This window comes from Eschrichtius robustus, chromosome 19, assembly GCF_028021215.1.
Source record: "Eschrichtius robustus isolate mEscRob2 chromosome 19, mEscRob2.pri, whole genome shotgun sequence".
Lineage (NCBI taxonomy): Eukaryota > Metazoa > Chordata > Mammalia > Artiodactyla > Eschrichtiidae > Eschrichtius > Eschrichtius robustus.
Window position 1 is genome coordinate 60,393,067 of NC_090842.1, and position 24,528 is coordinate 60,417,594.

The 24,528-nt window shown below is 56.3% G+C and overlaps 2 protein-coding genes across 2 annotated transcripts; one reads left to right on the forward strand and one right to left on the reverse strand.

The window, feature by feature from the left end:
• On the forward strand, positions 1-19,127 carry MEIOSIN (meiosis initiator). The gene is made up of 14 exons (XM_068527081.1): positions 1-71; positions 5,330-5,420; positions 10,013-10,124; positions 11,539-11,673; positions 12,557-12,802; positions 13,561-13,596; positions 13,774-13,882; positions 14,717-14,814; positions 15,302-15,457; positions 15,880-15,953; positions 16,934-17,098; positions 17,175-17,419; positions 18,267-18,356; positions 18,959-19,127. The coding sequence occupies exons 1-14, from the start codon at positions 1-3 to the stop codon at positions 19,125-19,127; spliced, it is 1,797 nt and encodes a 598-aa protein (XP_068383182.1).
• Positions 19,128-19,848: 721 nt separating this feature from the next.
• SIX5 (SIX homeobox 5) lies at positions 19,849-24,011 on the reverse strand. The gene is made up of 3 exons (XM_068528883.1): positions 23,190-24,011; positions 21,394-22,196; positions 19,849-21,118 (listed from the first exon to the last, which is right to left on the reverse strand). Exons 1-3 carry the CDS (start codon positions 23,987-23,989, stop codon positions 20,520-20,522), a joined length of 2,202 nt encoding a protein of 733 aa, XP_068384984.1. The 5' UTR covers positions 23,990-24,011; the 3' UTR covers positions 19,849-20,519.
• Positions 24,012-24,528: the final 517 nt, after the last annotated feature.

Consider the following 24,528-nt stretch of genomic DNA (forward strand, 5'->3'; position numbering starts at 1 on the left):
ATGTGGGATTCCAGCAAGCACTTGTGTTCCCCTGAACAGCCCAGGACCAACTCCCTGGGTCCCAGGGACAGGTAAGTGTTCCCCCGGCCCACCTCCCTTACAGCTCCAGCCACTCTGGTTAAATAATAGTAACAGTAGTGTTTACTGAGCATTTACTAGTTTGCCAGACTTTTTGCTAAGCCTTTTGCTTGTATAAAATCCTTTAATCCTTACAACAACTCCACGAGGAAGTGGGTGCGAATATCACCGCCATTTCAAGATGAGAGAACTCTGAAGTAGTTGGCAAAGATCATCTCTAAGCCCTTGCAGGTTTTGACATTCTGATTTTCTTAAATGCCCTTCCTTCCTTTCTTTTATTCACCTATTCATTTTGCCATCAAGCACCTACCAAGTGTCAGGAATCTTATAGAGGGGATTTTCCTAGCAGATTGAGGGTTGGATCAGATTTCTCCCTTCCTCCAAAGTCTGGATAAAGAAGAGAGCCAGAGTTCATCTTATTCCCCACTGTCTTCCCCAGTGACTTTCCGCCCACCTATGTCTTCATTTATTACCTCCAAAAATAAGTGTCTGCTTTGTTCAGGTTCTCTACTTAGGTACTGTGCTCAGAAGGAGCAAATGAAGAAAATGAAGAATGCCTCTCTCGCTTGCCTTTTCCTCCTGGAATTCCAGAGGTCCCCAACAATGCATTCTCTTTGCCCCCTTTCTAGATGTGGGGTATTTGTATTAATAAAGACTCTTAGTTGCAATTAACAGAAACCTAGCTAAAACTGGCTTACACGTAAAAGGGGATTTATTGGATCCTTTAAACAAAAAATTCCGGGGCATCAGGCTTGGCTGGTTCTAGCTGAGGAGTTAAATGATATGGCCAGGAATCTGCCTCTCTTTGCTCTGCTCTTGTCTGTGTTGGCTCTCCATTTGTGAGGGCAAGATGGCTCCCAGCCACTCCAGGTCCATATCCTGCCAACTTGACAAGCCTAGCAGAGAGTCTCTTTCCAGGATCCGTTGACTCTGATTGGCCAAGCCTGGGTTACAGCTGCAATCCTGAACCAATCACTTGACTTCTTGGCTAGACCTTGCTTCAGTGCTCCCTAGTGGAAGGGGAGGTTGGGGTCAGCTTCTCTGAACGATATGGACTGAGAGTCGGGGAGGGATCGTTCCCCAAAGGAAACTATTACCAGAAAAGGGAGGAATTGGATGTCGGTCAACCAAAAACAACAGTTTTATCAACAGTAGTCATCCAGTACAATACCCCCACCCCATTCTCCAACATCCCTTATCCCTAAATCGTCCCAACAAATGACTGTCTACCTTCTATCTTGAACTAACATTTCGTGAGCACTCCCTATGTGCTAAACACCTTCTGGACAAGATCACACTTTCCAGCCACCTCCATTTTGTAAATGAATTATAAACAGGCTCAGAGAGATGAAGCACTTGCCCAAAGTCACACAGCAAGTGGCAGAGCTGGGATTTCAACCAGATCTGTTTGCTTCAAAAGCTGAACCTTGTAACCAACTATTATGCTGCTTCTTGGGACTGCCCCCTGCTTCGTCCCACTTTGGGACAGCTCTTACTCTTAAGTTCCTGCACATGTTAAAGCAAATTAGGGTCTGGGCCTTGGTTTTCCCATAGCTAATGTGAGAAATTTGGACTGGCTCTTGATTAAGGCTCCTTCCAGCTCCTGCATTAAAAACACATTAAGGGACTTCCCTGGTGGCGCAGTGGTTAAGACTCCTTGCTCCCAATGCAGTCGGCCTGGGTTCGATCCCTGGTCAGGGAACTAGATCCCACAGGCCGCAACTAAGAGTTTGCATGCCACAACTAAGGAGCTGGCAAGCCGCAACTAAGGAGCCCACGTGCTGCAAAAGACCCAGAGCAACTAAATAAATAAAATATTTTTTAAAACACATTAAAAATTATAGTTTATGACAGCACTGGTATAAATATGAATATAATCCAAGTTTAATTATATTCATTTATTTCTCTTCTGGTTTTAAAAGAAATTAAAACATTCTCATAAGCCCCTAAAAGTAGCACCAGCCCTAGGCACTGTGCTTACCCTGCCTGATGGATAAGTCAGTCCGGGATATAGCAATAAATAAAAGAGACAAAAATCCCTCTCCTTATGTTTATATTTATAAGAAAGAAAGAGAGAGAGAGAGAAGGAGAGGAAGGAAGGGAGGGAGGAAGGAAGGAAGGAAGGAAAGAAGGAAGGGAAGGAAGAAAGAAAGAGAAAGATTTCAGATGCTGATAAAGGATATGGGGATGTGACAAAGAATGTGCTTATTTAGATCAGGTAGTCAGGAAAGGCCTCTAGGGAGATTACATTTAAGCTAAGCACCGAATGGCAAGAAATCAGCCATGTAAAAATCGGGACAAAAGAACATTCCAGGTGGAGGCGATGGTAAAGGCCCTAAGGCAGGAATAAACTTGGCAGTTGAGAGAAGCAGAAAAAGACCCATGTGGCTGGAGCTGACCTGTTCCGCACGCACAGAATCAGAGGGCAGAGCTGGGATTAGTGGGTGAAAATCAAACAGACTCTGAGGAAAGAACTTGGCTGAAACCAAAACCATCCAGCCAGGAAAGGAGCAGCCTTGAGAGCTAGTGCCCAGTTCCCGGAGGCCCCTGTGAGCAGAGCCCCAGGTCACACCTCTTCAGGACCGCTGCCCAAGAGCGGCCAAGATTTTGCATTTCCTAGTCACCCTTTTTCTCCCTCCAATTTTTTTCTTTTCCCCTGGAACTCCTGTGTTTGTGCAGAAGGCTCTCTCAGTGCTTTGCAAAACCCAGAGGAAACACCCAGGGACTAGGTGATATGAAACCCTTTTTCTCAGACGTGGTCAAATAGCACCTTGAACTTAAATAGACCTGGATACTTTTTCTTCCTGGCTTTCTGTGCTGTTTCTCTTTGGAGCTTCTAGGGAGTCCTCTAGAACAGCAGGAAAGTCGCATGCAGAAAATAAATATCAGGGCCAGGCAAGACGTTAGAGGTCAACCTACCCAGTGTTTCTCCACGGATAGAAACCCAGCACCCACCCTTGCCCCTCGAAATTATGGTTTCTATCAGGAAAGAACTAGAGACCAATTGGTGGTTTTGTTTTTCTTTCATTCCTTCATTCAGCTGACTAATACGTATAGTCTCCTGTACTCGTGGTGGTTCTGGGAGGGTGCACTAGAAATGCCATCCCCTGCAGAAAACACGTTAATGCTTCTCATTGGGCTTCAGATAAAGGCAAAACTTCATACTGTGAGCCTGTAAGACCCATAAGACCCTGCGTCATCTGGCCCCTGCCTCGTCCTCCAGCCTCATCTCACCCCACAGGACTCCTTGCTTTCTGTGCTCCAGACACTTCAGCTTTATTTCCTCTGACTTCTCCATGCTCCCTCTATCTGAAACCTTCCCTCTCCCCCTCCACTGATGTAGCTCCACCCATCCTTCAGAACAGCTTCTGGCCAGGTTTACTTCCTCTGGAAAAACCTCATAGGTTAGATCAAAACCACCTATCACAAGTTTCCATAACACCGAGCAGCACCTCTCCTTTGTCCCCAGGAGGGACACATGATTCATGCAGTCACAGAGCCCTGAGCTTAGAAGAGCCCAATGCTTGGTTTAATGCTCTGCTCTCACCATCTTGAAATTCTTAACTTTTTTTTTTGGCCAGGCTGTGCGGCTTGCGGGATTTTAGTTCCCGGACCAGGGATTGAAGCCGGGTTCTCAGCAGTGAAAGTGCGGCGTCCTAACCACTGGACCACCAGGGAATTCCCAGAATTCTTAATTTCTGAACAAGGGGACCCACAGTTTCATTTGCAATGCCCCCACCCCCAGCAAATTATACAGCTGGTTCTGGTCCTAGTTGCCATTTTATGTTTATTTGTGTGACAGTTTGATGAATGACTTTATCCCAGACTGCATTGTAGGCTCTAGAAGGGGCTGTAGTTGTTTTATAGCCTTTTGTCCCTGTCACCGATCACACTTCCTGGCACATAGTAGGGGCTCAATAAGTAATTGCTGAATGAATGAGTGAGAACGATTCTTTCAGGACTTCAGAGTTTGGTTAGGGAGATAAGTGTCTCCCACACTGCTCCCCCATGTCCTCGAGGGCAGGACAGTGATTCCTCTCCCTTTCCACAGTGTCCAGCACAGGGCCTGGCAAAGAGGGGGTGTCAGTTCGTGGGTCTGAGTAGGAACCAAAGATACATCTGTAATAAAGGAAGTGTTTTTGGCTGGGCCGTGCTGCAGGTGACACAAAGTGTTGTGGACATTCAGAGTCGGGGAGAAAAACAAGGGAGGTGGGGGAGGCTTCCTCGGGTGGCAATTGAATCAGGCCCTGAAGGAAGGTGAGATAGGGATTGGTGGAGACGAGGTGTTTGGGCCTTCCCAAAGGAGTAGCGGGAGTAGTGGCAGCGGTGTGTAATTTGGGAGAGAGACTCCAACGTCTTCCTGTCTCCATCTGTCAGGAGAGAGGGGTACAGGTGTGTGTACATGGATATAGTATGAATTATGAATTCAGGGATTAGATCCTGGAAGTTCTGCATCTGCTCAGGAGTCAACTTCTTTCATGCCCTTATTTATCCAGTCATTTAGCCGATAGGTGATGACTTCCTGCAGTGTGCCAGACCCTGTTCTAGGTGCTAGAGTACAGCGGTGCCCCCCACTCAGCTCTCACCCAACTGCAGGGACCAGAGAAATGCATGAGCACAGGGGCAGGGGGACCTGAGCAGAGATACCTCACCTGTCCTGTGGAGCTGAAGTCCATTGATGGGAGAGAATGAAAGGAAGTAAGAGATGAGACCAGAAGGGTCAGGCGGGCCAGGCCATGGGGGGCATTATAAGCCATGTTAAGTAAGGGTTTAAACTTGATCCTTAATAATGGGATGGCATTGAGAGGTTTGAAGCGCTTATTAAGTAACTAATGTACTCAGTCCTATTGGTAGCCCTCTGCCTCTGAAAGAATATCCTCATTCCTTTTGCACAGATGAGAAAACCATAGGCAGGTTTGTGTTTCAGAAAGATCACCGTGACTCTCGTAGAGAGTATGGCTTGGAGGAAGCCAGATGGAAGGCTGGGAGAACTATGTCAGCACATGGAGTAGGGCAGGAGCGAGGGGACGGAGAGAAGGGATTGGAGGAGGAATGGGCAAGATTTGGTGACTGATTGGACCAGGGGATGGGGGAGAGTGAGGAGTCCAGACGATGCCCAGGATTCTGTCTTGGGTGCCTGGGGCAGGGAGCTTCTCTGAGATGGGGAACACTGAGACAAGCGGTCTGGGGGGTCAGATGCCAAATTTCATTTCGGATGTCCTAACCCAAACCAGCTCTTGCCCCAAAACAGGAGGCAGAGGAAAAACCACACCAACAGACTGCAAGAGCTGGCATTGCTGCTACCCGTGGCCCTGAGGACCGGTGCCAAGAAGCTCACCAAGGTAAGGGGGCTGAAGGAGAGGAGGTGGATTTGGGAGGCAGATCTGAACATATCAGCAATCGGGTTGACCTCCCTTGTCCTAGGAAACCTAGACAGACCCACCCAGTGACAGCACTGACACGGCAATGGTCCTGACTGGGAATTTCTGGGAGTCTGTGATCCCATGACTAGAAGCCTGGGGGATTCTTTCCTGCAAAGGAGGCAGGGGGAATTGGGAGGGGAAAAATAGGCAAGGTGCTGGGTCGAGGTCATCCCTCTGGGAGTCACACAGCCTGCATCTGAGCCCCCCAGCCCCACACCTGCAGAACTCTGGGCAGCTCGCTCAGGTTATCTGCCTCTCAAGCCTCAGGTTTCCCAGCTATAAAACAAGAAAAAAATAACTCCTCCTACTCAGAGATATTGTGAGACCAAAGTGACATGATAGCTGTGACAGGGCCTGAATAAATGTCGGTTCCCTTTCCGGGTGCCTTCTTTTGTGACTTTGTGGAGATCATCTCCATGAGGTAGGGATAAAGCTTCTCGGTGCCTCCCCAGTGGCTACTCAATAAATGTTTATAGTGCTGAGCTAACACTTGCTCCCAGGACGAACAACTTAATATGAGATTCAGAGATCTGGAAGGTTTGGTGTGATGTTTTCTTGCTATAGTTTCTCTCATTCAGTCCCTCATTCATTCATTCATCAGCCATTTATGGAAAGATTGTCAGATGTCAGAAGCTGTTCTGCCGGCAACAAGGGGAAGCAAAGGAATTTGAAACCCAGCCCTCCTCCTCTGAGAACTTAGAATCTGGTCAAGAAGATAAAGATTTAGGGACTTCCCTGGTGGTCCAGTGGTTAGTTCTCGGTGCTTCCACTGCTGGGGCCCGGGTTCAATCCCTGGTTCAGAGAACTGGGACCCTGCAAGCTGTGTGGCACGGCCAGAAAGAAAAAAAAAGAGGAAGATTTGAATGCACAATAACTGATCCAATCTAGAATGTTCTACTTGCCTTCAGAGAGGTTCAGAGGAGTGGGTGTTTGGGAGAGATTTGCCTGACCCTAACCCTATTCTTCTCCCTGCCAACCACAGCCCATCAATCACCAGATCACGCTGGTTGTCTCTCCTAAATCCCTCTCAATTGTAGGTGCTTGTATCAGTTTCCTGTGGCTGCTGTAATAGATTACCACAAACTTAGTGGTTTAAAACAACACAACTTTGTTCTCTCAGAGCGCTGGAGGTCAGAAATCCAAAATCAGTCCCACTGGACTAAAGTCACGGGGTCAGCCGGAGGCTCCAGGGGAGCATCCGTTTCCTCTCCCTTTGCCAACTTCTAGAGGCCGCCTATGGTCCTTGGCTCACAGCCCCTTCCAGGCCCGCAGCGTAGCATCTTCTAGTCTCTCCTCTACCTCTGCTTTTGTCGTCATTTCGCCTTCTCTGCCTTTGACCTTCCAGCCTCCTGCTCGTAAGGACGCTTGTGATTACACTGAGCCCACTCAGATAATCCAGAATAATCTCCCCATCTCAAGATCCTTAACTTCATCACATCTGCAAAGACCCCTTTGTCATACATGGCAACATATTCCCAGGTCCCGGGGACTAGGACATGGACGCCTTTGGGGGAGGCATTACACAGAGCACCACAGTGCTCAAAACATATCTGAGGGATTTTGCCCTCTGTCCTCCCACATTTGAGTGTTTGGTGTGCATAGGCACTGTAAGTTCGTGTCGGGGAAGGCAGAGATGACTGGGACACAGCCCCTGCCCTGGAGGAATGACAGTTGAGTCAGGGCACAGGCAGCATTTCGTCACTGACCAGATGACCACATCTCTTCGTGGAATCCTCCCCAGGCCTCAGCCCACTTTCTTTACCATTGATTCTCTGCTGTCTTAATAATCCCATTTCTTCCCCATCTTCGTCCTCCCTTAAATTCAGTCCTGGGCCCCCTGCTCCACGTACAACCAGTGTCCCAGTCAGTCCCCAGCCTCCCACCAGACCAGTCTGCCTGACATGCCTCATCACAGCTCGTCCCAGGGCTGTGTGACGTGCTCAGTCCACTGCTGAATAAACTGTGGGAGCTATTATGCGTTGTTTTGCCCGTGTTTTAGATTTAGGCTGCAGCTTAGGTCCGTGGTATCCTTCCTCACCATCCTGGCTGATTAAGTGCCCCTGCCCCATGTGGTCCGTGGCTTCCCATCCCTCTGACCATCACAGCCCTCTGCACGTTACTGTGATTGTTTCCATTTCTCTGATTCCCTTTATCTTATTTTATTTTTTTAAATTTTATTTTTGGCTGCGTTGGGTCTTTGTTGCTGCGCGTGGGCTTTCTCTAGTTGCGGCGAGCGGGGGCTACTCTTCGTTGCGGTGCACAGGCTTCTCATTGCAGTGGCTTCTCTTGTTGCGGAGCATGGGCTCTAGGCACGTGAGCTTCAGTAGTTGTGGCGCGCGGGCGCTAGAGCACAGGCTCAGTAGTTGTGGCGCACGGGCTTAGCTGCTCCGCGGCATGTGGGATCTTCCCAGACCAGGGATTGAACCCGTGTCCCCTGCATTGGCAGGCGGATTCTCAACCACTGCGCCGCCAGGGAAGCCCCCAAAGGTTTCTATTTAATCCCTTGAGAAGCCGATGAAGGTGTTCTCATCCAGATATCAACTAAGCATTTATTGGACAACTGATTTATCAGGCTCTGTGCTGGGCGATTTCACACACACTAATTTATTTCGTCCTAATGATAATCCTCCGAGGCTGAATGAATATTCTCATTCCCATTGCACAGATGAGAAAACCGAGGCCCAGAGAAGTAAAATGACCCGCTCCCAGTGCACAGCCAGTAAGTGGCAGGTTAGAGCCAGGCCCCAAACCAATAATCTCTTGGCTGTGTCACGTTATTCCTTAGTTAGATTATAGCTTCCTTCCCTGGATCAGGTTAAATGAGTTCAGTGACTGTATTATATTTTATGGAACAATTTCACATAAGTCACCTCATGAGACCATCCTTTTTTAAAATTAATTTTTATTGGAGTATAGTTGATTTACAATGTTGTGTTAGTTTCTGCTGTACAGCAAAGTGAATCAGTTATACATATACATATATCCACTCTTTTTTAGATTCTTTTCCCATAAAGGCCATTACAGAGTATTGAGTAGAGTCCCTTGTGCTATACAGCTGGTCCTTATTAGTTATCTACTTTATATATAGTAGTGTGTATGTGTCAGTCCCAGTCTCCCAATGTATCCCCCACCCCACAGACCATGTTTCCTGATTTGGGGTTGGAAGATTCCTGCTAACGGTTTTGTTGTTATTCTGGGGATCCAGTTCAATCCAGAAAATACTTATGGGTGTTCTTCCTTCACCAGGCTAACTCCTTTCAGTCTTCAGTTTAAATGCTGCCACTTCAGAGAGGCCTTTCTGGACACCCAAGTCTAATTTCAGGGTCACCTGTTATGCTCTTCTATTCATAATGCTTATCACACACTTGATAATTTTGTATGAATTATGAGTTTATTAAGGTCCGCTGCCCTCCCTGGGTTGTAAGTTCCATGAAGGCAAACAAAAGTATGTCTAGGGCTTCCCTGGTGGCGCAGTGGTCGAGAGTCTGCCTGCCAATGCAGGGGACACGGGTCGAGCCCTGGTCTGGGAGGATCCCACATGCCGCGGAGCAACTGGGCCCGTGAGCCACAATTGCTGAGCCTGTGCGTCTGGAGCCTGTGCTCCGCAACAAGAGAGGCCGCGATAGTGAGAGACCCGCGCACCGTGATGAAGAGTGACCCCCACTTGCCGCAACTAGAGAAAGCCCTCGCACAGAAACGAAGACCCAACACAGCCAAAAATAAATAAATTAAAAAAAAAAAAAAAAAGTATGTCTAGTTCACCCCTCCACATGGCTCTTAGTGGGTAGTATCTTTTTTAGCTTAGTGTCTCCAATATCGGCTCAGCCGGTATTTGGTGGCTGGTTGGGGGATGCCCGCTGATGCTGTGGGGAAGAGTCATTCCTTCAGTGATAACTGACTAAGTCACCTCTCGATTCTGTGTGCTTGGGATCCAGAAATCAATTAGCTACAGTCTCTACCCTCAGTTAGTTCAAGGTCAATGGGAGAGACTGATACATAAACAGATAATTATAGAACACTGTGGCAAGTGCCTTGGTGGAAACAGGCCCAGGGTGTTACAAGAGTGCGGAGGAGGGACATCTGACCCAGCCTGGGTGAGGGGTCAGGAGGGCAGGAAAGCTTCCAGAAGGGGAGAACACTGTGCTGAGGCTCAAAGGACGAGAAGCCAGGGAGGGAGTCTGTGGGGAGAAGAGGAGGGCTTTGCGTGTGCCAAGGGCCAGGGGTGGGAAGCTGAGCAGTGTGAGCCCCCAAAACTGGACCAGGAGGCAGGCAGGCCTGGGTTCAGATCCCAGCTCTGCCACTTCCTCTCTGTAGCCCAGCAAGTCCCTTTAGCGCTCTGAGCCTCCGTTTCCTTAGCTGTAACCGCCGGCTCACTGGGCCGCAGTGAGGACTAAAGGGCAGAATAGGAACCTCTCTGCCAATGGGGGGATTGCTGGGGCAGGGTCCCCGGTCCCCAGCAGCCTCACGTCATCTCAGGCCCCCGCTCAACCCTGTCTTTCTTTTGGGGGCAGAAGGAGATTCTGCTGCACGTCCTGCACTACATTCACTACCTCCAGAGAAGCATCGATGCGGCCAGGGCCTTGCTCGAATTCCATACCGCCGATGGGAACGGTGGACTGGGGGGTAAGTAAGTTCAGCCGACGTTTCGCAGCGCCTGCTACGTGCCAAGCATCGTCCTGGCCGTCAGGGACGCTGAGTGACTTAGACGGGTCCAGTCCTTCCTGGATCTCACAGCCTGTCTCACGGGACAAGTCAGAGGGATGTCCAGAGTGCTGTGACCCCAGAGGAGGGCGTCTGGGAAGACTGTGGTGGGAGGGGCCTTGGAGCTGGGCCTTCGAGGACAGGGAAGGGGGAACCATGCCAGGCAGAAGAAACAAGGTGAACAAGAGTCTGAAGGCACGAGAAGACACATGTGGGACGTCTGGGGACAGGCAAGCAGTTGGGTATGACTGGAGGGGCCGTGTAGCACCCAGATGATGTGCGCAGACTCCTGAGCCAGGTCCCAACTCAGGCACACGTCCTGTGACCTACACCTCTCTGTGCCTCAGTTTCCTCATCTGCAAAATGGACCCATACCCCCTTTCTGTGTTTGTTGTGAGGATTGAATGAGTTAATACATGTAAAGAGTGCTGTAACATGGCTCCTGGAACAAGCCAGTCATCCCATGCTGTGTGTGCCGGCTGCTATGGTTACTGGTGTGAGGAATACACGGGCAAGAAGGGTAGGAGATGAGGCAGGGACGAGATTCTGAAGGGCCTCGAGTGCCTGGCAGAGGAGGGAGATGAAAAAGATGAGAATGACTGAAGGCCTTTAAGCCAGAGGAAAGCCATGATCAGAGTTTCTTTGAGGAAGAGGTGCCTGACATCTAGTGTGGGGACTTGCTATTAAGTAAGAAGCTGGAGTGGGGGAGATGAGTGAAGATACTTTTAGGGGTGATCTGGATGGGAGGCGATGAGGCCAGTGTAGCACCATAGCTGAGGGCGTAGACAGAAGTAGGTAAATTTGGGAGGTTTTTTTTTGGCCATGCCGCACAGCATGCGGGATCTTAGTTCCCCGACCAGGGGTCGAACCCATACCTCCTGCCTTGGGAGCGCAGAGTCTTAACCACTGGACCACCAGGGAAGTCCTTGGGAGACGTTAATGAGGAAGAGTTGAGAGGCCTGGGGGAGAGGCCCCGGGCCACCCAGGGTGGATGCTGGAGCCCCTACCATCTTGAGGAGGCTGCAGGAAGAACTGATTTGGGAGGTGGAAGACGGGGAAGCATCTGGGAAGTGTTGGGTCTGTCTTCCCTCTCAGCCGAGGCCCGGAATGGCCCTGAGGACACCTGAGTTCTCGCCTGTACTTCTGCCGCCTGGCTGCGCAACCTCAGCCAGGTCCCATCTCCTCCCGGGACCTCAGTTTCCCCATTTGTAAAGTCGGTCTGGGGACCGTGGCAGCCTCCCTGCTCCCTGTCCATCATGAAGTGCTGTCCAGAGGCAGCATTCGGGATGGATGAGGGTGAGGGCATCTGACCTGCCTCATTCTCCGTCCTGTGCAGGGCTGGGTTGGAAGCTGGCCGCGGGCCCAGCGAAGTGGAGACACTCCACCCCGTCCAGCACCCCACACTCTCATAAATCCCATCTTTGGGGAGGCTGCCGGAAACCTCGGAAGAAGAAGCTGGCCCAGGCATCAGGTACAAGCCGTCCGTGGAGATAGAAGAGGGTGCAGGGGTCAGATGGGAGCGGGGCTCCTTCTCCAGGACCGTCCCCACTCCCGGGAGGCCCAGTCGGCAATCCTGAGCCCTTGACGAGGCTCTGGATTCAGATGCGCCTGGGTTCAGCTGTGGTGCCTTCTCTTCCTAGCTCCGAGGCCTGGGGGTGGGTCACTCTTCTCCTGTGAGCCTCAGCTTCCTGGTCTGGAAATTGGAGGGCCTGCCACAGGGTGGTCCTCAGATTAGGAGCCAGGCGCACCCCGCTCAAGCAGTGCTTAAGTGATGGGGCACGTGGCCAGTGCCCAGGAATGGAAGCTGCTGTCAGCATTTATCATCTCTCTGACCAGTCATCCATCCCTGGGCCAGGGCAGCAGGGAGTGTGGGGTGACGGAAGCACCCCAGTGCGGGAGGCAAGTGTCCCAGGTCCCACCTCAGCCTTGCTACTAACACTACCTGTCCCTTCCCCTTTTCGAGCCTCCCGTTCCCATGTCCTTAAAAAGGGAGTTGGACCTAATCAATGATTTCCAGCTCTGGCTGCACCTCTGAATCACTGGGGTGCTTTTAAAAATGCCTATTGCCTGTGCCTCACACCCAGAAAGTCGGGCTTCAGTGATCTGGGTGGAACCTGGGCACCAGTATTTTCAGAGCTCACAAGGTGATTCTAACGTGTGGGCAGGGGAAGGGGGTATCCGACTAGGTGATCTTTAACTGAGGATCTGGGCCTCTCCGGGAAGGACTGAGTGACCAGGCCAGGCAGAGCTTTGAAGCAGGTTACTGGGCCCAGAGCAAAGACCCCCACCTCAGCCACCTTCTGGTGACAGTCAGGCCCCCAGCCCTGTCTGACGCCATCTCTCTGCTCTCCTAGAACGCCAGACCCGGGCCCAGAACCCTCGTCGCTCTCTGGCCCTGGACAAGCCTGAGAAGCAGGTGACCCCATCCCCAGACAAGAGAGGAGGAAACATGGTGGGGACCATCACCCCTCCAAGATGCCTCGACTCCTGCAGTCACCCCAAGGCTGTGTCATCCCCGTCTCAAGGTGACAGAAAGGGAGGAAGATCCTGGCTGACACTGCTGCATGTGGCTGAGAACAGCGTCCACTGTGACGTCTCAAGTTGGTGTCTTTTCCTCTCCACTAACTTAGCCACTCGTTTATATACCACTTGTCAGGCACCCTCGACGTCCCAGGCACAGTCCTAGTCGCCAGGGATTCTACAATGGACAAGAGAGACGCTGTCTCGCAGCCTCTTGCCAAGTTTCCTTTTCCCTTCAGGCTCTGTTGGGGGCGTAAGCAGGGGACAGGGTCACAGGACTGGGGGCAAGAGCAGGGCCGCCTCGTGAGCCTTCCTTCACTTGAAGCAGCCAGACAAACGCTCTTGTGAGTCCCCATCCCTTTGCCAGCTTGCAAACGTGTGACACCCCCAGGAGATACGGGCGCGACCGGAAGGCGAGGCCTCAGGTCATCCTATTCCTCTGTCTGTTCCTTCAGCCTTTCCTCCCAGAGCATCTCCTCTGGGCCAGGCCACGTGCGCGGTGCCGGTGACAGTCCAGTGACGGAATCCCACGCTCTCACTTCCTGGGGTCGCCCAGGAGGCTGTGGGAGCCCCAAGGAGGCGCCTGACCCACCTGGGGAGGGAGGGTGTCCCAGATCTTGCGCTAATCTTGTGACCTTGGGCCAGTTACTTGATATCTCAATGCCTCAGTTTACTTAACTGTAAATGGGTATTATAAAAACCATACCCTTTGGTAAAGGGCTACCGAGTAGTATGTAAAACGATTAAAACCGTGCTGCCTTGGTAAGCACTATATACTTGTTTGCTCTCGTCATCTTCATCATCATCATTCTGCTTAAGGATTTTATCTTCCTTAGAGCTTCTGATAGGGACGTGGGATTCCAGAAACCTGCGGGTGATTCAGGGAGCCCCCAAACCTCACGCAGAGGCCCCAGAGCCTGAGGTTTTGGCTGGGATGGGGGGAGGGAGAGGCTGTGGCATACCCCAGCACCTCTCCGTCCCTGCCTCTGTGAGTCCCGGGATTTGGGCCCGTCACAGGAGTGACCATCCTGACTTGCTCCACCCCCCGTAGGCTGCTGTTGCAAAAACAGTGCCCAGGATGCGGGGCCTTACCCTGCCTTCGAGGCCCAGCAAGGGGTTGAGAGGATCTATTTTCTCAACAGGACCCAGCCCCGTCCCAGGTAAGGGAAGCCCGGGGATGTGAGTGGAGGAGGTTGAGGCGTTTGGTGGGATTGGCTAAGGCTTGGTGAGAAATGGGGTCAATCACCATCCTCGACTGGTGTCTGTGGAGTGAGCACCTCCGAGGGCCTAGCTTTGTGTCAGGCATCGTGAGCTCGAGGGAAAGCCTTGCTTCCTAGGTGCTGACCAGGGCCGCAGCCCCTCCCTGCCTCCCGTCCCGCCCTCTAGCCTGTCCCCACTAGTCACCTGCATGGCTTTTCTAACACACAAGACCTTGATCATGTCAGTTTTCAGCTTTAAGCTACTCCCTCCTGTTGGGTAGAGCCCAGATATCTTAATTGGCATTTGAGACCCTCTCTGGTCCCAGCTCACCTTGCCAGCCCCCTTTCCTGCTCCTCAACTGCGAACCTTACCCTTAACACCACCAAATATTCGCCACTCCCTGCGGGAGCCACGCCCGTGTCCCCTCTGGGCTTCTCACCCTCTGTTCCCTCTTCCTGGAAGCTTGATCCCTTCGTCCACCTGGAAAACTACCCATCCTTCAAGCTTAGCTCAGCTCCGTCCTCCCTCCTGCCCTGCCCGCCGTCTGTGTCCTCCTCAAAGCCCCATCACAGCTCTGCCCCAGTTTAGTCAGCTCTGATTACAGCTGGCCTCTCCTTATAAGCCCTGAAGCTCCTCGAGGGCGGGCGCCCCCCAGCGGCCGGCACGGAGAGATCCCTGTCTGAGTCCACAGTGGGCGACACTGAGACACCCAAAGGGGAAAGGGCTCGCCCCAGGGCCCACGGTGTTTCCAGCCCGGGGCTCCAGGTCTGCCTCTTCAATTCCACCTCTTGCAGGCAGAAGCTGGTGTACGATTACAGCGAGGAGGTGGACAAGGAGTCCCCAGATGCTGACCCTTGGCTTCCTGCCTGGACCCCAAAGGGCAGCAACCATGGTGACTGAAGCTCTGTCTTTCCTCCTTGTAGCCTGGTGTGGGGTCTTCTTGGTACCTTCCTTCTGAGGATGTCTGTGGAAGGGGGGAGAGCGGGAAAGGGATGGATGTCCGCTAAGCACAGGGATGGCAACACACAGCCTGCCCACTGTCCCTGAGCCATCGGTTGCCATGGCAGACGTTGCTGATCAATCATTACTCTTTCTGTTGATCCCAGACACTGCCTCAGAATCTTTCTTAACACAGAGCTCCAGATAGCTAAAAATCAGTCTATTGCATCTGGCACATCATGATATTGATTTTTTTCCTGGGCATCCCTAACAAGATGCCAGGCATCGTGCCTCTTAATTTCCTCTTCCAAGCACCCACAACAAGGAATTGACACAGTCACCTTTCCCCAGTGTCTGGCACCATCTGCTCAAAGCCAGCTGCTGTGCTGGGGGAGAGGGCAACCTCTGACATACCCTCAAGCCTGATATTTCCTTTTCAGGGAGCCCACTCACCTTGGGGCCTCCCCAGATTGACAACTGGAAGGCGACAGGCCACCCGAGCGAGATCCTAGGGCTCAGCCCCTCCCTCTTCAGCTCCCCGGGGAAACTGCAGCCAGAACAGATCCTGGAGGATGGCACCGAGTACCTGACCCAAGGTGAGCACCCAGGGCTGGACCTGATGCTTGGTTCATTCAAAAAAAAACACCTACAGTGACGCCCACCAAGTGTGCAGCCCTGTGCTGGCAGTGCTGGATAACCAGGGATGAATCCCACCCAGGATGAATCCCATCCCAGCCCTCGAGGAGTCCACAGCCTGGTGGGGAGCAGCCCCAGGCCAGCGTGGTGCGTGGAAGGCTCCAGGAGCCTGTAATAGGGACCCACTTGCTCTGCCCAGGTTGGTGGTTCCCCACGGGAGCTGGCCTGTGAGCTGGATTTGGACTTGGGGCAGAAGATCCCAAAGCCAAAAGCCAGAGAAGGGCACTCCGGCTAGCAGGGATGGCGGGACAGAGGCACAGTGCCCTGAGAGAGGTGTTTCTGTCCCAGCCACCCCTCTGGTCTCCCTCCCCGCCCCCGACAGCTCTCTCTGAAGAAGTATTCTTAGATCCTGCATCTTCACCTTCTGCCTGCACGCTTGAGGGACCACAGAAGAAGGTAGGCGTCTGCCCACGCATCTGTCCACACACACGTCCATCCTTCCTTCCACCTGCTTGATCCACTCATCCGTCCCCTCGACCTTTCAGCTCCTCCCCCACTCACCTGTCCATCCATCATGCTTCTCCTCATCCTTCCAGAGACTCATCCACCATCTGTGCCCTCACCTGCCTGCCCGTCCTTTGAACACTGCCTGCTGGCCACCAGGCGCCCTGCTCTGTGCTGGGCCCTTAGAATGAACCAGACACAAAGGATAAAAGCTAAAAGCTGCCAGGTGCCCAGAAAAGACTCCACATAATTTTACGACTGCTCTATGAGTCAGGCTCTCTTGTGACCCCATTTGACAGATGAGGAAATTGAAAACAGCAGGTGACCCCCAGGATCCTCAGTTGGAAAGAGCCTCCTTCCCAGGCCCCCGGGCTGATTTCCGTAGCACCGTCTGCTCCAGCAGCTCAACGTCTGACTGCCAGAGGGGCAGCCCCAGCTCCGATCCCCAAATGATTCTCCCTCCAGTGTGTGGGAAGGTGGCCCCCTTGCCTCAATGAATAGCTGAATCTGCTGTAGAAACAAAAATAGACACCTTTAGCGGAGCTCTTGGAAGCGCAGCCACTGCACCAAGTGCCTCTCGGCCTTGCAGAGGATGTGTAGTGACACCATCCGTGCGTAAAACTGAGGCTCCGAGGAGTTAAGACTTGTCCGGGGCGTCACGGCTACTTCGCAAGGTGGTAAACTGATGGGATTGAGAGAGAGTGCCCCAGAATAGGAGGCAGAAGACCCCCAGCCCCCTCCTCTCTGACCCGCTGTGGGAACTGGGGAACCGTTGCTGGAATTTCTGAGGAGGTGTCTGGACGAGGCCGTTTTGAGCCTGAGCTGTTTGTGGTGATGCTCGTGTGACCTCCTAGAAAAGCAGTGAGTGGGGGCCGTGAAGGGACGGCACTGCCCCCCTCCGTCTCCTCCCACCTTTCTCCTTCACCCCCCAGGACACACCCCCTGAGGCCCCCAAAGACCTTCCTGACTCCCACAGCCAGTGCCGGTCCTTGGTCTCGCTGGACCACTGCTATCTGTCGCTGAGTGAGAACAGCAAGGTGTCGTCCAGCCCCAGCTCGGAGGACACGGACACAGACTCGGCGCGGAGGCAGCAGGAGGTGAGGGAGACAGAAAGCCATCCGCCTGGTCAGTCCGCGTCTCCTGCCCGCCCTCACCTCTCTGTCTCCCACCCAGGACACTCAGGCCAACCTCGAGGGCCTGCAGTCCTCCAGCGATGAGGATGAGGACTACACGTGGACCCCCGCCCAGCGGGCCTCAGCCCTGCGCGCCGCCGGGAGGAAGGCCAGGAAGGGCAGGGCGGGCAGGGGCCTCGTGAAGCCCAAGGAGAGCAAGCAAGCCCCCTGCCCCACCCAGATGAAGAAGAAGTGTATCAATGGCTTCATCATGTTCTGCAGGATGAACCGGAAGCAGTACATCAGGTGGGAGGGCGTCCTCTTGGGCCCTGACTGGGGCGCTACCTCACTGTCCATCCACCTGCAGAGCGTGCCACCCCCTGCTGCCGACGCATTCCTCAGCCACGCTCTCCCGGCCTCCCCCTGGCCCCGTGGCACTGGTCAGGCCTGAGCACTGCAAGCAGTGAAACTCAGCTCAGACTTAGGAAAACAAGGAAACTAACTGGCTTGAATTAATTAATATAATGAACTAATTAATATAATTAATTAAATGTATATAACCTGAAAAAAGAGGAGCCACCTTCGGACGTGGTTGGTCCTTGGGCTCAAAGGACGCTGCCCGGGATCCTTGTCCCCCTCCACTCCGCGCTCTGGGTTGCCTTTGTGCTCCATCACGCTGGGCTGGGCTGGGCTGGGGGCAGGCTCACCCGCAGGAGCTTCAGGCTCGTGTCCTGTCTCCCGCCCCAGCAACCCTGTGGGGGGAGGGCTCCTCGTTTCTAAGATTTCACGCAAAAGTTCTTGGGGCCGACTTGATATGATCTATCAGGCGCCTAGCCCTGAACCGATCTTGCCAGCCTGCAGCCTCCATGGAGAAGAGGTGGTGCTGGTATCGGAGCGGCGGATGCAGGTCCCAGGACACCGGGTGGCCCCTTTCCAACCACCATTTAGTCCAGCTCCCTTCTTTGCCACATCTGCTCCAGGGGGCGCGAAAGGGGGCATCTTTCAGGGCAACACGGAAAGATCTGAGTTCTCAGATTTGGAAAGCTGCGGCTCTGAGAGGGCCAGGGACCCTTGTACGGTCACACCGTTGGCCTTTGCCTAAGCCAGGCGAGGCTGCAGGCCTCTCCTCACCTCCTCCTCCCTCCTGCCCCAGAGCCTGCCCTGGGACCGCATCCACGTCTGCCACCAAGGAGCTGGCCCAACTCTGGCGGATGATGACCCTGAAGGAGCGGAGACCATATTGGTGAGCAGCCCCTGCCCAGAAGGTGTGGGTGGTGGAGGCGGGGGCCCCCCGCTCCTCATCCTGCTCTGATTTTCAGAGCCTTGAGCTCTGTGATGTTGGAAACAGGTTGGGAGTTTCCTCGGGCAGGAGATTTGGGTGTCACGAGCTCTTATGAAAGAGTTGGGGTGACAGAAGCTGAGCGGCGCTCTACCCCTGCCTGTAACTTAGAAGGGCAAACAGCTTAATTCTGGATTTGGACCCCACTGCCCTAAATTTCCTTTGCCCTCTCTGCCACAGGGAGTTGCTCAGAGCAGAAAACTGGGTCTTAACTTCCCTGTCGCTTGGTCTTCTCCTTCTCTTCCCCTCTTGATGCCCGCTCCCTCCTGAAACCCTCTCCTCTCCACCTGCCCAGCTTGCAACTGGCCCCGGAAACACACGGGCGCGTGTGCAGATGGTGACAGGTCTCACGGGAGCCAGTGGCTCCCCCGCTGGGACCAAATAAAGCCCTGGCCGCCCCCTCAGCCCAGGCCCTGGTCACTGCTGGGGCCAGAGCACTAGGGGTGGGACAGAGATGGCCGGGAGGCGACCGAGGAACCCCGCCCATCCTGCCACCTCTCCCCCAGCACCAAAGCGCGCAGGTTCAGCCGCCGGCACAACCGGATCGTGAAGAAGGGCAGCTCCAGCAGCGAAGACGAGGACTGGGAGCCCCCCAAGCCCTTCTACCAGCTGCTGGCTGAGAAGGCCCGCTGCTCCGCAGACGCCGCCTCTCCGCCGCCCCCTCACCGCGCGTGAGGGCAGCCTCGCCCCCTCCGCCACCGCCTCGCGGCTCCTGCAGCCGTGATCTGAAACCAGGCGCCGGTGGTGAAGAGGTTGTCTCGTCCTGGGCGTCACCGCCGCTAGTGCAGATCCCCTCGGTCAGGCACCCCCAGGTTGGGAGGCGGCTATTTATTGACCCCGGTGCTTTGTGCGTTTGCCTTGTACAGGGCAGCCTGAACTTCTCCTGCCCAGGTTCTGCAGGCGTCTCACAGCCCCTTTCGAGCCTGGCCTGGCCTATCAGAGGAGCCGCAGGTGGGGAGGAAGGACCCCACCCCCACCCCCCCACCCCCACCCCGCCCTCCGACACACAATGAAATGCGAGGAGGTGAAGTTGCCCTCTGCCTGTCCTTTGCCCAGTCCAGAATCAAATGCTTTCACCCCTGTTCAGTCGTACCTCACTCTACGCCTCCGGCCCTGTTCTATTTATAGATTATTTATTGTTTTCAACTAAATAAAGTGGAAACTGCTACCAGCAAGAGACAGACCCGGGCGGGCCCCTGGTCCCCTGCTTTCTCAGCTCTGCTCACGGCAGGCACCTTCCCAAGCAGCACCACAAATCTGACCTCCACCCCTGTTGCCCCTCAGAGAACATCTGGTCAGAAAGCCAGAATCTCAGGGTGAGCTTTTTGTGGTTCAGCTTTTCCTTGGGCAAATCGTTGGAAGATAACCCACACCCCCCGAGGTTCTAGTTGTCTGTTAACTTTATTTTAATTGAACTGAAGGCATAACATGTCCTAGAAAAATAAAGATTTAGGATACAAACTAGACACAGGGGTCAGGGTTGGCCCGAGGGTCAAGGGATCTTTGGTCTGGGGCTGGACGTGCTCCCGAGGGCTCTAGTCCAGGGGGAGCTAACGGAGGACCCTGGCCCACAGACCGCACACCCGCATCCCTCGTGGGCAGGAAGGGCCCGGCGGGGAGGGTCCGTCAGTCTCCGGGCACAGGACTGCCCGTCCTCCACCCTCGGATTCCAAGCAGTTCTGGGAACACTGGATGTCAGTGGAGCTATTAATAGTGTTTCAGGGAGTGATAGGGAGAGGGCTCAAGGGGGTTGGAAACCCAGCCATTCGGCAGGGCTTTCAGCTCACAGCTAGTACCAGGTCGAGGGGGGCAGAGCCCCTGAGTCAGGAGCCCCAAATCTCCCCATGTAGATCAGGAGGCAGAGCAAGGAGAGGGCTGTAACAGAGGAGGCGTCCCGTCAGAGGACGGTGCCCCGGACAGGAGTGGGCCTCCAGGGCGTGGAGAGGTTGAGCGGCCGCGGGGAGGGTGTAGTGTGTGTGGATGGCAGCCGTCTTCGTGTTTGAGAGGCTCCCTCCTCCCCGCCGTCCTCGAGCACCATTGTCAGGGGAGGCCACGGGGCCCGGCGGGTCACAGTTCCAAGGGCTCTTCCACAGGCACCGACTGTAACTGGGTCAGGACCTTGGTCTCCGCTTCCAGCCCCTCGTCAACCTCGCCCCCCGCCGTGGCCCCCAGGAGCAGCCCCTCGGGGTCGGGGTCCGGCAGCCTCAGCACCGTGTGGGGGGCCTGTGTCCCCAGCCCCTTCTCCGCCTCCAGCAGCCCCTCGGTGCCGGCGCTCAGTTCCAGCCCGGCTGGCCAGATCGGCACGGCCGCGGGCGACAGCAGGAGCCCCTCGGGCGGGGGCGCCTGGAAGCCGGGCAGGAGGCCGGAGGAGTCTGGGGAGAAGGGCAGGCTGGCGGCGGCCGGGGCGGGGGGCGGCTGCGCAGACAGTGCGCCTAAGGCGTGGGCCTCCGGCAGAGCGGGGCTGGGGGCCACCGGGAGGGCTCCTTCGGGGACTGAGATGGCCGCATCTGGCTTCAGGGGCAGGGCCAGGCTGGGGGCCGGCGACAGGACCTGGGAGACCAGCATGCTGGTGGGGAAGGTGGCGGTGAGGATGATCTTGCCCTGCTGCACGGCCACACCTGTCACGATGGGGCTGCCAGACACGGGGTTGGCCAGCAGGAAGTTTCCTGTGGGGAGAGGAGAGGGGCCAGGCGCAGAGGTGAAGAGTACGCCGCTGGAGGGCAGGCAGGGAGATCAGCCGGAGGCAAAAGGAGCCCCTTCAGGGTCAGGGTGAGGCCAAGTCTGCGTGGCTCGAGCCTCAGGGTACTGCCTGGCACGGGAGGGTCTGGGACCCGCCGGGGATGAGCTCCCCACTCCCCACCGTTGCCCCAGGAAGCCCACTGACAGCGCCATCCCTCCCTGAGGTAACTGTACCCCCCGCCCAGCCACCAGAAAGGGGTACCTGGGGCAGTGGCCGAAGGCAGCTGAAGGGCAGTCACGCCCACCCCAGAGTTTATCAGGTGCACGTTGGCAGGGCCCGGGGCAGCTGCCACCTTCACGGGGCTGCCTGGCCCAGCTGCCAACAGCTGCAGTGGCCCCACAGCCTGAGGCAAGGTCACCACCTGGGAGGTGGGCACCACCTGGGGCAGGTTCAACAGTGGGGAGGTGGGGCCCAGGCCGGCAGGGTAGCCAGGGGGTGGGGAAAGTGGCACCACTTGTGGAGCAGCCACGGAAGTCACTGGTCCTGGGGGCAGAGGAAAGGTGGCAGCCGGCGGGGGGCCAGGCACCACTTGGGGCAGCGGCCCTGGGACCTCCTCTCCAGGCGGCCCTGAAGCAGCCACCTGGGCCCCCTTGGTCTCAGGGGCTTCAGGCTGAGCCTCCTCCAGGCGAACCTCCCCAGTCTGAGGGTCCAGGACCAGGGAGGTCTTGCCCTCGCTGGCCCCCTGGGGGCTGGGCTGCGGTGCAGGGGCGCCCCCGCCCCCGCCGAGCAGCAGGGGGCCCAGGCTGGAGGCCTCGCCCAGGGCCAGGCTGTTGATGATGACGGGGCTCCCATTGAGGAGCACCGCTGGAGAGCTGCCGGCGGCCAGGAAGCTCCCGTTCACCAGGATGGAGGAGGAGGCGGGGCACGGCGCGGGAGGGGCGGCCCCGGCCAGGAATATGGAGCCCTGGGCGGGGGCCTCGGCCGCCACCGGAGCCGCCCCCCTCTCCAGGTCCTCAGGGCTGCGGCTGGACTCGTCCTCCGTAGTGGGGTTCCCATCAGATTCACTGGCCGGAGAAAGGATTGTGAGTTGTGATCCCGAATGCTGTGTTTCCCCGCTGGCCAGCCCGATTCCTGCACGGAGCCGGCTGCAAAGTGCTCGGAGGAAGCACAAGCCGCCCACTGCCTCTCCACCTTTCCCCAGCCCAAGTTCATGTGCACCATTTCAGGGGGTTATGAAACCTCATCTCTGAGACCACCCAAGGGCCCCAGGGAGGAGCCTCTGCAATACCGCTGACTAAAGGCTCAAGCTGGCCGCTTTGGGGGGCGGGAAGGAGGCCCTCCTCTCCCAACCCCTCGGCCTCAGGGCCCCGGAGGCTGAGCAACCAGGCTGCCTGAAGTCTCCTGAGTCGGCCTGAAAGCAGCCGAATGGCTTTGGAGAGAGTAAGGAGGTAGTCGCCCGCTCAGTTCCCAGTGCCCTCCCCCGACCCCCCTCCTCCCCGGGCGTCGGAGGAGTAGGAGGCCGACGCGCAGGGTGGGAGGAGAAGGGCTTGGGTTACAGGGAAACCGGAGCTGGGGAAGGTTCACGTTTCACAACAAAGACAGAAGACGGACCACGCTGTTTGGGCCCTGAGGGGGGGGCGGGAAGCGGGGAGGTGAGACCGAGCAACGGTCAGGGAGGGCCTGGCCGCGAAGGGGCCTGAACAAGCCCCTACGACCGGTGGGGAGGACAAAGGCCCCTCCTCCTTTCTCGCAGTCCCTCATTTTCTCACTGCCGCCCCGAGTCTAGCCGCGGACACGGATGGGATCTGGGACGGAGCCTTGAATGGAGCAGAGAGAGGCGGTCTCTCGGCCTCCGCGAGAGGAGCATTGGTGTCCGGGTGTCTGGGAGAGGGCCGGGGCGCGTGCCCGTTCCATGCACACGGATTCCCCGCGCTCGGCTGGCGCCTGAGGGTGTGAGCGAGGGGTGTCCGAGGACAACGGGCATTGGTGGGGACGGGGGGTCTGGTGGATGGCACGTCCCCGGGAAAGCGGGACTGGCGCCGCCCGGGTTCCCTCACCTCTTGCAGGGCGCGCCGCCGCCGCCCCCGGTCCGGTCGCGCTGTCGTCGGTTCTTGAACCAGTTGCTAACCTGCGTGAGCGAGAGGCCGGTGAGCGTGGCCAGGCGGCGCTTCTCGTCCGGCGTGGGGTAGCGGTTGCCGCGATAGCAGGCCTTGAGCGCGGCGCGGGACCGCTCCTTGAAGCAGTAGACGGTCTCTTCGCCGTCCCAGATGGTCTTGGGCAGCGGGAACTTCTTGCGCAGACGGTACTTGTCCACCGCGCCCAGCGCGCGGCCGCGGGCCCGTTCGGCCTCGTGGTAGCGCGCGCGCAGGTAGAGGTCCTGCAGAAACGCGTGGTGGGCGGCGGGGAAGGGGCGGCTCTCGAGCAGCCGGTAGAGCTCGGCGTACTCGCCCCGCTGGAAGGCCACCAGGGCCCGAGCGCGCAGCACCGGATCGCTGCCACGTAGGCGCTCGGCCGGGGGCAGTGCGCCCAGGAAACGGCTCAAGCGGCCGGCGTGGCCCGCCTGTAGCAGCGCCTCGCACACGCACGCCACCTGCTCCGGCGAGAAGCGGAGGCCCGTGGGCGGCTCGGCAGCGGCCTCGGGGGGCGACCCGGGGACGCCCGGGGATCCCGGGCCCTCCACTTTCACCGCCGCTTCGCCCGCCCCGGCCCCGGCCGCCGCCGCTGCCTCACCCTCGGCCGCCTGCAAAGTCTGCAGAAGCTGGCGCGCTTCCTCCTCCTCCTCTTCGGTCGCCGCCGCCGCCACCGCCTCCCCCCCAGCCGCCGGCCCCGCGCTCGGCTCCGCAGGCAAGGTAGCCATGTTTTGCAACTTTGGGAAGTTCCTCCCTCCTTCTCCTCCTCCCTCGGGCTTTCCCCAGCCCCCTCCCCCGCCCGTCTCCTCTCCCCGCACCCCCCCAGCAACTTCGCGCTTCCCGATCTTCTCCCGCCGACCCCGCGTCTCCCCCCTCACCACCGATGCCAGGCCCAGTTCTCTATTAGGGTCTCTGTCCCAGTGTCTGTGTGTGTGCCCGTCCCCCTCCCCGTCTGTTCGTGATTCTCCCTTTGTTTTCCCTCCGCCTCAGGCCGCGCTTTTTGCCTCCCCCCCGCGTGTGCCTCTGGCTCAGGGCCTCAGTTTCCCCATCGGGACAACGGAGAAGGCAACAGGCCGTCCGGGAGGGCTAAGGGCGCGAAGCCGCCTCCGCCCCGAGACTGAGCTTCTGCACGCCTCCGTCTCCAGGGTCCTCCGAAGGCCCCCCTCACTCCCCATCTCGGCCCGCGCTCCGCCCCTCGGAATTCCCGGCTCCGCAGGGGGGCGGGTCTGGCTGGGAGAAGGGGCGGGGGAAACGGGTTAGAAAGTTT

Bases quoted from the DNA above. Each gene is read 5' to 3' on its own strand.
- MEIOSIN (XM_068527081.1), top strand. From the start codon at position 1: ATGTGGGATTCCAGCAAGCACTTGTGTTCCCCTGAACAGCCCAGGACC. The intron at 72-5,329 runs GTAAGTGTTCCC...GCCCCAAAACAG, and splicing joins TCCCTGGGTCCCAGGGACAG to GAGGCAGAGGAAAAACCACA. The intron at 17,099-17,174 runs GTGAGGGAGACA...TCTCCCACCCAG, and splicing joins CGGCGCGGAGGCAGCAGGAG to GACACTCAGGCCAACCTCGA.
- SIX5 (XM_068528883.1), bottom strand. From the start codon at position 23,989: ATGGCTACCTTGCCTGCGGAGCCGAGCGCGGGGCCGGCGGCTGGGGGG. The intron at 22,197-23,189 runs GTGAGGGAACCC...TTCTCCGGCCAG, and splicing joins GGCGGCGCGCCCTGCAAGAG to TGAATCTGATGGGAACCCCA. The intron at 21,119-21,393 runs GTACCCCTTTCT...CTCTCCCCACAG, and splicing joins GCCTTCGGCCACTGCCCCAG to GAAACTTCCTGCTGGCCAAC.